At 38.0% G+C, this 13,548-nt stretch overlaps 1 protein-coding gene across 1 annotated transcript in view; it reads right to left on the reverse strand.

The window, feature by feature from the left end:
- The window catches only part of Brip1 (BRCA1 interacting helicase 1), a 109,488-nt gene that overhangs the window by 60,794 nt on the left and 35,146 nt on the right, over positions 1-13,548 (reverse strand). The window contains 4 exon segments of the mRNA XM_051179734.1: positions 338-483; positions 3,762-3,894; positions 7,155-7,354; positions 9,967-10,188. Coding sequence (XP_051035691.1) covers positions 338-483; positions 3,762-3,894; positions 7,155-7,354; positions 9,967-10,188 — 701 coding nt within the window.

A 13,548-nucleotide genomic window follows, 5' to 3' on the forward strand; every position in this document is an offset into this window, starting at 1 on the left:
CAATCTATACATCTATACATCTATATAGCTGTAACACTTAATATTCTCCTACTATAGTAAAAAGAGCATTCATTAGGGTGATGTTTTAAAATTTCACTTATTACTGTGTGTGTGCATGCATGGCACACACCATGAGTGTGCATAAGTACTACAACATGCATTTGGAGGTCAGAAGACAGCCTTGTAGAGTTGGTTCTCTCCTTTCACCTTTATGTGGCTCTGGGGATGCCAGGCTTGTTCAAAAAGCACCCATACTGGCTGAGCCATCTTGCTGACCCATAGGCTAAAATGAAAACTAAACAGTAAAAAAGCCAACAAAACAGGCATCTTCACTTACCTGCTATTTTCTCTGAAGAGATAGTCTAACACCATAAAGAGTCCTTTGAGCATTATTTGAGTTGAAGCACTAATAATAGGTACTTGTATTGCTTCCTCTTTGCCATAGGCTTTTTCCTCTTTTTGAAGAACAGCTGAAAAATGTCTCTGTAAGAAATTACCATATTATTCATGAAGGAGGTGGAGAAGGCAAGAGAAGGAAAACCCTTTGCAAAGTATAAATACAAAATAAGGCTGGTATGCATGAATGCAGAAACACAAATCATTTTGCATTTCTATTTTTGCCCTTTTATCTACCACAATGGCTAGGATGGAGCTTGGGCTTCATGCATACTAGGTATTCATTCTATAACTAACCTAAACCCAAGCCCAGCAATGGAGTTTGGATCTTCATGTTAGCAAATACTCCTCTGAGTCAAAGACACTTTAATAATAGGATGCTTCAATAAAGATATTTAGGAGGATAACTTCTTCTGGCAACTAGTGTAGTATGTAGTACCTTTTAGAAGCAATGAACTAAACTTAAAAAAAAAAAAATCCAATTGACTTTTAATAGTGTTTATGTTTCCCTAAATGCCTGAATTATATATAGGAACAACTCTGGTAATGAGACTACCATTTTTGTTGCTGTTGTTTTGGTGGATAAATCCAGGTACTTAAGAATACTGGGTAGGGCCAGGTGTAGTGCTGCACGCCTTTAATCCCAGCACTAGGGAGGCAGAAACAGGTGGATATCTGTGAGTTTGAAGCCAGCTTGTTCTACAAATCAAGTTCCAGGATAGATTGGGCTGAGACATTCTGTCTAGAAAAAACAAAACAACAACAAACTAGGCAGGTACTTTATTGAGACATATCCCAGGCCTGATAAGTAAAATTTAAATTATTTAAGGGAAAAGTAAAATAAGAAAATAAAAATTCAAAAGCAGATGTATTGAAGAGTAAGCATAGTTTCTATCATCCATTTTATTCTTGCCTCGAGAAAGAATCTCTTGGTCTACAAATCTTCCCAGGAGGAAAAGTAAGACACAGTTAGTGGGCAGGAGAGATGGTTTGGAGGTTAAGAGCACAGGCTGTGTGGTCTTCCTGAGGTCCTGAGTTCAATTCCCAGCAACCACATGGTGGCTCAAAAACATCTATAATGAAATCTGGTGCCCTCTTCTGGCATGCAGGCAGAATACTATACATAATCAATAAATAAATCTTACACAAAACAAACAAAAAAAAATCAGTGATGAATGGAATGAAGAAAACACAAATAAACTGGATGTGGTAGCACATGCTTGTACTCCTAGCACCTGGAAGGTAAAGGCAGGAAGCTAAAACGTTCAGGGTCAACATTGGGTATATAGCAAGTTCAAGGCCAGATTATATTACACAAGTACAACCTTATCTCCAAGAAAAGCAGAAACAATATACAATATTATTCAATATTATTTAGTCTTAAGAAGAAGAAGGAAAAAACAAAACAAAAAACATGGCTGGAAGGATGGCTCAGTGATTAAGAGCATTGGCTGCTCTTCTAGAGGACCTGGGTTCAGCTCCCAGCACTCATTTGGCAACTCACAACTGTCTGTAGCTGATGCCCTCGTCTCACTACCCAGGCAACAGGTATGCCATATACATACACACAGATAAACACTCATGCCAAAAATAAGTACATAAATAAATCTTGAACAACAAAAAAGGACCCTTTCTGACATCCCTATTCTGGGTTTAGCCCATTATATATATACAACTCACCCTACCCCAAGAAAACAGAATATTGTTAAGATATCAGTTGCTGCTCAAATTGACTTATAGATTCAATGCAATCACAAACAAACCCCAGTAAATAAGTTTGTGGATACTTGACAAACTAATCCTAAAGTGTATATGGACAAGCAAGAATTCTAGAACAGCCCACACAATATTACAAAGTTAAAATAGTTCAAACAACGTAGTATTTACAAAGGAAGCAGCAGACATATAAGTGGAACACAACAGAAGTCTCAGAAACAACCCACACAAATACAGAGATATCTCCAACAAAGAAAGAGATAATCCAAAGGAGAAGGGAAACCCTTTCCAGATGTGGTGACGGGTAAACTGCACATCACACTAACTAGATTCCAAATAATAACTCAAAATGGATCACCTAAGGTAAATGGGAAACCATAAAACTTCCAAAACACAGCAGGCAATCTAGACGACTGTGGAGTTGGTGATGAGTTCTTAGATATAAAACCTAACACATAACTCATGAGAGGAAAATAAGAGGTAAGATAATAGTTATTAAAAATTAAAACCTTCTGCTCTGTGTACGATACTGTCAATGAAATGAAAAAGCAAGTCACAGACTGGGAAAATATAATTGGAAACATCTAATGAAGCATTTGTATTCAAAATACACACACAAAAAAAACTCCTAAAACGTGACAAAAATTGAAGCGTGAGCAAAAGATACAAAAACATCTCAGCAAATACACTGGTTGTTTTTTGAGGGATTTTCACTGAGAAAACGGCCTCCATCAGGTTGCTGGCAGGCAAGCCAGTGGTATACATTTTCTTGATTAGTGACTGATGTGGGTGGGCCTGGTTCTGTGCATCATACACACTCTACATGGAAGAAACTTAACCACATATTGCTACAGGAAAGACTACATACAGTATGATTCCAATTACATGGCATTTTAGAAATGACAAGACTATGAAGTCAAAGGTCAGTACTTGCCTAGGTTTTAGATGAGGGTCAAATGGTACAGTGGGAAAACGGCTCCTAACAATAATTAAATAGGAAAAACAACAACAAAGAACAAACCATCCTTATCCCTCCTGCTAAAGAAGGAACTATGAAAAAAGTATGGAATCTCTATCCAGAAGAATGTGTAAAAGCGATATTCACAATGAGGTTTCTAAAGGTCTAATCACCTCTCCACAAACTTCCAGTCTCTGATTCAGTACACAAAATATGAAATTATAATTGACACAAATTCTAATTGACACAAAATATTCACAACCTAATAATACTGGTTTCTTTTAGCTGCAAATAAAGAACAACTCCTTTAAAGTCTTATTTTTTTTCAACCTAAATAATAATCTATTTGTGTTACCACTTAATGGATTATCAGATTTAGATAAGATTTTTTTTTTTTTTTTTTTTTTGGTTTTTCGAGACAGGATTTCTCTGTATTGCTTTGGAGGCTGTCCTGGAACTTGCTCTGGATACCAGGCTGGCCTCGAACTCACAGAGATCCGCCTGCCTCTGCCTCCCGAGTGCTGGGATTAAAGGCATGCGCCATCAAATGCCCAGCCGATAAATTTCGAAAACAAATTTTAAGATGTTTTTAAAATTCTGATTTTTTTTTCGTGGATGCATTATAGTTTTTAATCACTAAGTAACCTATAGTTGACTAAGTGAATGTCATGGGAAGGTAAAAGGACCATACCTGCAAAACAGGAAAAGTAGCACTGGTGATGCCCATTCTGTGCAAACTTAAGAGCATTTCATTTCCACTCCATATTTTACAAGACGATTCATAATCCCTTTCTACAAGATGTTGAGAATTTGTGTCTAACCAACTGGAATAAAAAAAAAAAAACAACAAATAATTTGTCAACCAGTGTCATCCTAGATGTATTACCTCAAGAGAAGTAGAAAAGTATCACTGTCATATATGGGTCTGTATATATTCCTTGAAGTTGTTAGGACAGAAGCATGGATTAACACACCTTCAAATGCACATTTCATATGTAAAATGCATATTTACATAAGTAATTGCACTAAGAAAGAAACAAGTGTGAGACTTTTTTGTGGATTCACATTGCTTTTACTTACATCTAACAGCCAGTGATGAGATGTTCATATCAAATCACATAGAGATAAATAGAAATACAAATATAACAAAAGAATTACCTGAAAATATATAAATATATTTACTGATGTGTACACTCACTTAATAAGTGCTTGAATGCTAATTTTATACCAAAGATCCAAGTAGAAGTTATGACAGTATACAAAGTAATCCTTATTCTTGTGGAAATTAAAGTATACTAAAGGGAGTCAGAAATAAATACAAAAACAAATACATAAGAAAGGAAATGTCAGAGCAAAAAAGTAGAGTGCTTGCTTAGCATCCATGAGGCCATGGGTTCAATTGCCAGCACCACAGGAGGGAGTAGAGATATACACAAAAATAAAGTTTATCCCAAGTTGATGGCTACTTAGCTATTTTAATCTGAATGTCTGTGATACTCTCCCAGAAATGATTTTCTAACAGCGGAATGAAGGAAGGTGGCCAGTCCCAGGGGGTTTAAAAAAAAAAAAGCTTCAAAACAGAAGGAAAAACAGAAGAATAGCTGATGCAAAGTTAGCAAGTTTTGCTCCTTTGAGGGCTTGAAAGAAAACCAGTATGGTCATCACAATGGGCAATAATAATAAATAACGATACAAACAACGTTACAGGGATAAACTGGAATCAGATTATTTACAGCAAGGATAAGAAATGTGGGCTATATCCAAAGCTTGAAGTAGAGTTTTATATAAGATAGTGAGCATTTAAGTGTTTAAAGGATGATTCCAACTTCCAAGGCAGAATGGATTATAGGAGAAAGAAAAGTCATATTTAGGAAGCTATCACAATATTCTAGATCTCCATAGACACAGAGTGAAAAAAACAGATAGACTTGGGAAATGCTGTACAAGTCGCACCTGGAAGACTTAATGACTAGCTGCTGCTTTGGTGAAGCAGTGGTCAAAGACTATTTACAAATTTGATGTGAGGAACTGATAGGCTCTGTTTGGATGTGGAAGACTGAATGTGCAGGGTGAGGAGACAGTAGCAGAGGAAATGGAGGAGTTGTATTCTCGATTTAAAGTTGGAATACAGTGTATTAACAGAGATATAAAAATAACTGACTATGAGAATCATACTCCAGGGAGAGGTTAGGATTACAGACAGACTTAGGCCTCCGCAGTACTGTAGATAATAACCAATCCCACAGCTCTCATACTGGGTCACAACCCCACATGGAGGTCAAGAAACTGAACACAGAAGTTGTGAAAACTTTAGGAACAAGTAAAGGACCACACAGTGGCCAGAAACTAATGCAGAACCAAACACAAAGAATATAAGGAAGGGATGGGGGAAGAATGGCTTAGTGGTTGAAGTGCTGATTTGCACACGTATGGGAACCTGAGTTTGGTCCTTAAGCACCATCAAAGAGCAATCATGGCAGAACACACCCACCACCCTGGAACTAGAGTGGCAGAGACACACAGATCCCAGTGGCTAGCCAAATTGATTAGCTCCAAATTCAGTGACAGATCATCTCAAAAATGAAAAGTCAAATGCAATAAACGCCATGTATAATAAGCCATCATTTGGGAAAATAAGAACCAAGAGAATTTATCTATATTGATTCACACAAACAAAATATTGCCCTGAATAACTTTGCTTAGGAGAACAAGAACTAAACAAATAAGGGATGGGATAAAAGGTAGTTTTTACTAAGTAATTAGATTATGTTCAAACCATGACTGTACATTTCAGTTTTTCAATGTACACAATGAAGAAAACAGAAAATACCACAATGTATGCAATGAAATGTAGTCAGAAATTATTCTAGAACAAAGTATGAGAAATTATCTAATGTAGATTTTAGTAAAATTTTTATTAAACTTATTTTTTAAAGTACTGAAATCTCCCTATTAATTGAAACCCATCAAACTAGAATCATATTTGAATTGAAGGATGATGTAATAAATAAAGCCATGAGGTAGTTGAGAACATTAGCTGCTTATGCTGAACACAAGCTAGAGTCATGTAAGAGGAGGGAACTTGAGAAAATGGCTCCATAAAATAAGGCTACAGGAAAGCCTGTAGGGTATTTTCTTAGTGATTGATGGGGGGAGGGCCCAGCCCATTATGGGTGGGTGGTGTCATCCCTGGACTGTTAGTCCTGGATTCTATAAGAATGCAGGCTAAGCAAGCCATGAAGAGCAAGCCAGTAAGCAGCCCCATGACCTCAGCATCAGCTCTTGCCTCCACCTTTCTGCCCTGTTTGAATTCCTGTCCTGGCTTCCTTCAATGATGACTATAATGTAAACCTTTTTCTCCCCATCTTGCTTTTGGGTCATAATGTTGTATCGTAAAAATAGAAACTCTAACTAGGACCCTGTTCTTGACCAGGTTTAATTCCCAGCACCCACATGATGGTTCACTGCCATCTGTAACTCTAACCGCTGGGGATCCAATGCCCTCTTTTGACCTATGTGGGCACTCATGTGGTACACTTACACAATACATGCAACCAAAGCACCCATACGCATAAAGTAATAAAATGAATCTAAAACAAAAGTTAGGACCCAGAATTTAAAATGTTTAATTAATTTCTGTCATTTAATTATTCTACTGAATCAAAAGTGGGTTCTTTAAATTACCTTTTAGAAGTCAATTACTTTCATTAGTCTTTTGAATAAGACAGAAAATTTAACCAGCTTTTAAAAAAAAAAGTTAATCTGGTAAGAACAATCCATTTCCCAGATAGTCTGGTTAGTCAAAGTTTACTAATTTAATTTTATACTTATGCGTTTGTGTATGTATCTGTAGGAATGTATGTCACATGTGTGCAGGTACCCAAGGAAACCAGAAGAGGGCATTAGATCCCTGGAGTTGGAATTATAGGTGATTGTGAGTGGTCGGATGTGGGTGCTGGAAACTGAACTCAGGTCCTCTGTAAGAACAGCAAGCACTCTTAACCACCGAGTCATCTCTTTAGTCCCTAAGTTTACTAACCATACAAAAAGACAATACAAATGCACTGACAGACCAAACACTTACTTAATGAGGTTATAGCACATATCTCGTAGGGGCTCATGGTTTTTCTTCCTCACATTACTGTTGACCAAACTGTCCAGCTCATCCCGAGCAAACCTAAGTTGAACTTCTGTTACACTGTAGCTTGCTGATTCCCGAGCACACTCTTCAATGTTATGAGCTTCATCTAAAATGACAACTTGCTCTTTCAGCTTTATATCCATCTGTAAGATAAAACAATTCTCTATTAAAACATTTGACAAAATGAATTTAACGGAAGCAGGCAAAAGATTCCGTTTGAAAATTCACACTATAGGCCAATAGTGCTTGTGCAATTTACATTGAAGAACTGATAGACTTAAGACTTAAAACAACTTCAGGAGCACTTCTACCAGATACCAGTTCTGTACCACAGAGCTCACCATTTCCACTCTAAGAACACTTGGCAACCAGCCTCTCAAGAACATGTGCAGGGATGAAGGTGCCACCGGCGGGCGACAGGGTATACAATCGTACAGTTAGAGGCTTTCAGTGCAATGTCAACACTGATTACCAAACACCTGAGTCTGTGTACAGTGCTGCATCTGAGCACAGGGCTTCATGCTCGCTCTGCAAGCACTCAAACAGATGAGCTGCACCCCATCCCAGAACAGTAAACCTTTAGAAGGGAAACAAGAATGCAGAGTCATCGGGTCCCAAAAAGCTATGAAGTAGCGCAGTACATGTGTCTCATTTTTACCTGACCTATGACCCTTTATTTTCAACACTGCTCTTCTCTAGCATGATGCTGGTAAGACTACTAAATGCAGATCCAGTGACATCATGTCTCTCACAGTAAGGGTAAAATAAAGCTCAGAACCAGGCTCATCAGCCGAAGTATTCCAATCCTCTGTGGTCAGAAATTGGATCAGATTTAGGAATGGAAATGCCATCTACGCTGAGCCAAACAGAGCAACTGGAAGGGATGCATGCCGGCTCATGTTCTTTCCTCCAGATTAGCTAACTGCTTGCGGTTGTGCTTGGTCCCACAAGAAAAGGACTTCCTAAGAATGAAGCCATCACAATGAAGAGAAAGTCGACTATTTCTTCTTAAGCTCTTTCCAAGTTAGGTTTGTTTAACTTGCAATTGAAAATCTCGAGTAATAAAATAAGGACATTTTATTAAAGTAACTTCCAATAAATTATTTTGAGAAAGTAATAATATACACAGGTCTGGGAGTGGTTGAAAAAGAATTATGGAAGAGCAGAAGTAGACTGAGGGTAAAAGGCAGGGATTCTGAGGTGGACAGGAGCAAGGCAGAGCATTTCAGCAGGTGTAATCAAAAGCAGAAACACAGGAATCCCTGAGCAGCTCTAAGGTGTACTCAAGGGCTCCAATTGGGAGTTTTAGTAAAGACTGAAAGGGCAGTTCTATGTCAGACTACTGAGCATCTTGAAAATGGAACTTAAATATAAACTCTATGTCAGAGCAAAGGGAGGAATACATTTTCTATTAGGGATATGATAGAATAAAAGTAACATTAGATGTTGTATCTGATGCCTAATTAAGAGCCAACCAATAAAAGGTACATCAGCAGAGAGTAATAGTATGGAAGTAAATAAAATTTGTTTATTAGAGCTAGAGAGAAGGCTCTGTGGTTAAGAGCATTGGCTGCTCAACCAGAGGACCTGGGTTCAATTTCCAACACCCACATGAAGGCTCAAAACTGTAACTATAGTTTGTGTGTGGGGGGGTCCAGTACCCTCTTTTGGTTTCTGTGGTCACCGCACACATATGCTATCTAGGCAAACATTCTGGAAAAAACTCATATACATAAAATTTAAAAAATTAAGTATATAAAAATTCAAATGCCTATTAATCCTGAACTTTAAAAGCTGGAGCTGGAGCTATGACTCAGTCAGCAGAGTACTTGCCTCACATGCAGGAGGCCCTGGGTTTGATTCCTAGCACCACAAAAGCTGGCTATGGTGGCATGCACCTGTAATCCCAACACTTGGGCAGTAAAGGTAAGAGGACTAGAAGCTCAAGGTCATCCTCAGCTACCTACCAAGTTCCAGGCTAACCTGGGCTACATGAAATCCTGTCTGAACAACAAACTAGAAAAGAAACAGAAAACTAATGAAGTGTACAGTGACACCTAATGAAAGCCAGTAGTAGCTGGCTACAGAGAACCATTTATTCTTTGTCTTAGGCTATAGCAATGACAATCTCTGTAAGAACAAGGCAAATAAATACAATTTAAAGATGACTACTAAAAAAAAAAATCACAAAGCACAACTTCACAGTACTTATTCTCTTAATATAACTTCTTCAAAACAGTTATTTTTCTTTCCCCAGAGAAATGTTTTTAAATAATTCTTAACTTCATAAATGGAGAGAACAACGGTTATATAATGGTCTTCAATGGGGACAATTTTGTTCCATAGGGGTAATTTGGACATTGGTCAATGTCTAGAGCTATCTCTAACAGTGACAACTCTATAAAGATTCTATTGGCATCTCAGAGATGGATACGGGGAAGCCACTAAACATCACAAAGCAGAGACAGCCATCACAGCCAAGATTCCTCCAGCCTAATGTGATGACTCGGTCAAGCCTAAGGAGCACACTACAGTTCCGTTTTAGTCCCTTAGAGCCTTAACTATTGTAATAAAATGAAAATAACTGGGTTTAAAAGTCACTTCTTAATCCACCTTAGAACGTGTGTGCAGTGCTGTACATAAATTCAATATAGAGGAAAAAAAGACATAAAATAGATGTTTAGATAAAAAGCCTTTACATTTATCACTTTTATCCCATAAGTAGGGGATAGTCCTAATTTTCACATATACTCACACTCTCCCTTATTTGTGCATCCAACAGGTAGTTGTAGGGACAAAATATTATGTCAGCCTCATCTATCAGTTCCCGAGCTGTGTAGTAGGGACATGCTTTCAGTTTCCTCCCGAGGCTGACAAGCTCTTCTATGTCCCAGGCTTTGGACATCTCCCGAAAGGACTGCAATGTCTGCTGATTACTAATTCTATGGACACCATGATAAAAATAGCAGGATTTACCCTGAAAAGAGACAAAACTGAAATGTGAGCCAACTTTGGAATAGAAGGAATAAGATTATCTTAGAACTTAAAAAAGATTACTAACCCCAAAAGCTAATACTTTATAGAGAAAACAAATACTTCCATATTTATAATCATAACCTTATCTTCCTGCCAAGACACAGGGATCTCACTATGTTCCGCATATTGACTTTGAACTCTTGGGCTCAAGTGATCCTCCTGCTTCACCCTCCCAAGTAGCTGGAATTACAGGTTATGTTCAAAAGCATTTAAAGAAATTGTAGTAGTTGACTCAGAATGAGAAAGAAGTCCCAATGCAAAACAAACAGAAAAACATTGTTATATTGTTTGATGTAGCCATGCCATTAGCTGTGAAACATTTCTGGAAGGATGAACAAAGCAATGGCATTTCCTGCTGCTTTTAGACTAGAATTAGGTGACAGGAATAGGGGGAAATTAGAAAGAAACAAGAAAGGGAGAGGAGGAGAAAAGGGGAGAAGGGAAGGAGAAGGAAATAAAGAAGGACTATCTTGAGGGAAAAAACAAAGATGGATAACTACAAAAAAAAAAATCATAAAATACAAGAGTACCCCCAAAATTCCAAATTATGTTATTCAAAACATATGCTACTGATATCTTCATGTATCTCACACTTTTCTATACGCTGGTATAGAAAGTTACATCTCTATAAAATGGCCCAATATTAAGATTAAAAACAAACTACTATCAGGAAAATCTCATTTCACTGTTGCTTACATCTGTTCACTGAGTTAATATGACAGGACTGAACTAATTTCCCTGTACCAGGCATGTAGACTGTCCTCATGCCTGCAAGACAATCACCCCAGCTGAGCCATCTCCCCAGCCCACGTCTTTGCCTATTTTAAGGGTGAAAAACAAAATCTTGTTTTTGATTTGTACTTTCTATAATTTCTGTCTATCAAGCTATAACATTTCTTTGAATGTACATGCGCGCGCTCGTGTGTGTGTGTGTGTGTGTGTGTGTGTGTGTGTGTGTGTGTGTGTATGTGTGTGTTTGTGTGTATGTTACTGGATACCGAGTCTGGGGCCTCATGTACTCAGGGTAAACCCTCTACCACTGAGTCACAATCTCCAGTCCTTGTATGAACATTCAACAGAAGGCCCACAGTGATTTTTATTTCTCACCCCCCCCACCCTGTGTCTCTGTCTCTTTTTCCGAGTCAGGGATTCTCTGTTTAACTTTGCAGATCAGGCTGGCCATGAATTTACAGAGATTCGCCTGCCTCTGCCTCCCAAGTGCTGGAATTAAAGGCATGTGCAACCACAGGCTGGTTTAGTAATTTCTATTTCTTTGATGTTAAATATTAATGTCTTTGCTAGTATGTTGTTGGAAGTAAAATATATATTACAAGTATCAACAAAAAAGTTAAAATTCTGTAAACTTACTCCAAGTATGAATGTCACATATCAATTTTCACTGCACAAAAATGGGGGCAAGAGAGATGTCTCAGTGACAAAGAGTACTTACTGCTCTTGCAAAAGACCTGGGTTTGGTTCATTGTACACATGTGGCAACTCACAACCACCTTAACTCCAGTATGGGGCATGTGATGCCCTCTTCAGCCTTCATACATGGTGGATGCAGGCTCATCACATCCACATACATTAAAAAAAAATCTAAAATGCATAAGATTAGCTCAGCATTGGAGCAGGTGCCTATAATCCAAGCACATGGGAACCTGAGGCAGGAAGATAGTAAGTTTAAGGCCTACTGAGCTCCATAGCAATATTCCCAATTAAATTAATCAGTTAATTAAATAAGTGAATGAATAAATAAAATGTATGAAACTAACAGTCACATTACAAAAAAAAAATAACAAATGTTTAAGCCTTGAGTAATAAAAATACTAGGAGCTTTGAATAACAGGCAATTTGCCAAAACATCAGAGTTCTTCATTTTAATCATCAATGTTTACTGATGACAAAAATTTGATACATGGCAGTTTCACGACAAAACAAAACAAAAAAAACCTATAACTAAACCCAATTTCTATGACCAACAGCAGGCATGTTAAGTAATTTTTAAAAAGACATACTCTTTTAAGGCCAGGTCCAGTAGGAGGCAGAGGCAGGAGGAACTCTGTGAGTTTGAGGCCAGCCAGGTCTACAGTGTGAGTTGCAGGCCAGCCAAAGCTACATAATGAGACTTTGTTTAAAAACAAGCCAAATTATATACTCTTTTAAGTAAGTGTGCTATTTGTTAGGTTCTCTAATGACTCTATGATGAGAAAAATAGTCACCAAATGTGTAAAAGTGACTAAGTTTGTGCTAAGTGTCCTTCCTTAAAGGATAAATATGCATATATATTCTAGCACATAATGTCTCCTTTTAAACTTTCTGGCAAAATACACACATAAGTTTACAGTGGTTTCCTTGAAGGGTTAGAGGACAGAAGGAGTTGGATGACTCTTCTATTCATGTACCTGCGTTAACTCTGTGTGTTACTTTATTTCTTTCCAGGTGAGGGAATGCGGGCTCTTCTTAAGTCTGCAATCTTGCAGGACTCTCCGTAGCACTAGGATTACTAGTGTGCACCACAATACCCAGATCATTGTCTTTACAAAATTATTATTCATTTTTATTTTACATGCAAGTGTGTGTTGCCTGCATGTGTGTATGTGTACCATATGCATGCCTGGTACCCAAGGAGGGTGTCAGATCTGGAACTGGAGTTACAGATGGTTGTGAGCTGCCGTGTGGTGTTGGAAACTGAACCCTGATCTTCTATAGGGCAGCTCCCGTTCTAACTTCTGAGCAACCTCAGCTGCTTCATTTGAATTTTTAAAGAACAAGTTAGTCTATATCTAAAACTTTTAAAAGAAGTGCCATTCCAGGCTCACCTTTAATTTTCTTTTCTTAATTGAAACAACAACAACAACAAAAATAATTTTAACAGACTACCTTTCCAGTATGGCGGGCATTTTAAAAGAAACCGTGAACAAAAACACCTGTACCTACAGATCAAGCCAAATAATCGGAAAGTTTACACTTCAAGGGCTCTTAGAACGACAGCTCTATGCAGGCTGATAGTGAAGCCAAAAGCTCATCCCTTTTAGCCATGTAACAGAACCCAGAAAGGAGTCTGTCAGCTGCAGTGTTATCACACTTCAAACTCTTCTCACTCACTGTCAGTATCTATTGATCATTTCTCTTTGGTAAATCAGCCACAGTAAACACAGACACCTATGGTGACTTTGTAATTGGTCCTCATTACAATACCAAATTACTCTGAGGGCTTGGGAACAAGAAAAAGCACTCATGTACACCCAGGAGGTAAGCACTCTGACACAGAGCTAGGACACAGCATGCTAGAAGCAGC

The sequence above is a fragment of the Phodopus roborovskii genome, unplaced genomic scaffold (assembly GCF_943737965.1).
Source record: "Phodopus roborovskii unplaced genomic scaffold, PHOROB, whole genome shotgun sequence".
NCBI lineage: Eukaryota > Metazoa > Chordata > Mammalia > Rodentia > Cricetidae > Phodopus > Phodopus roborovskii.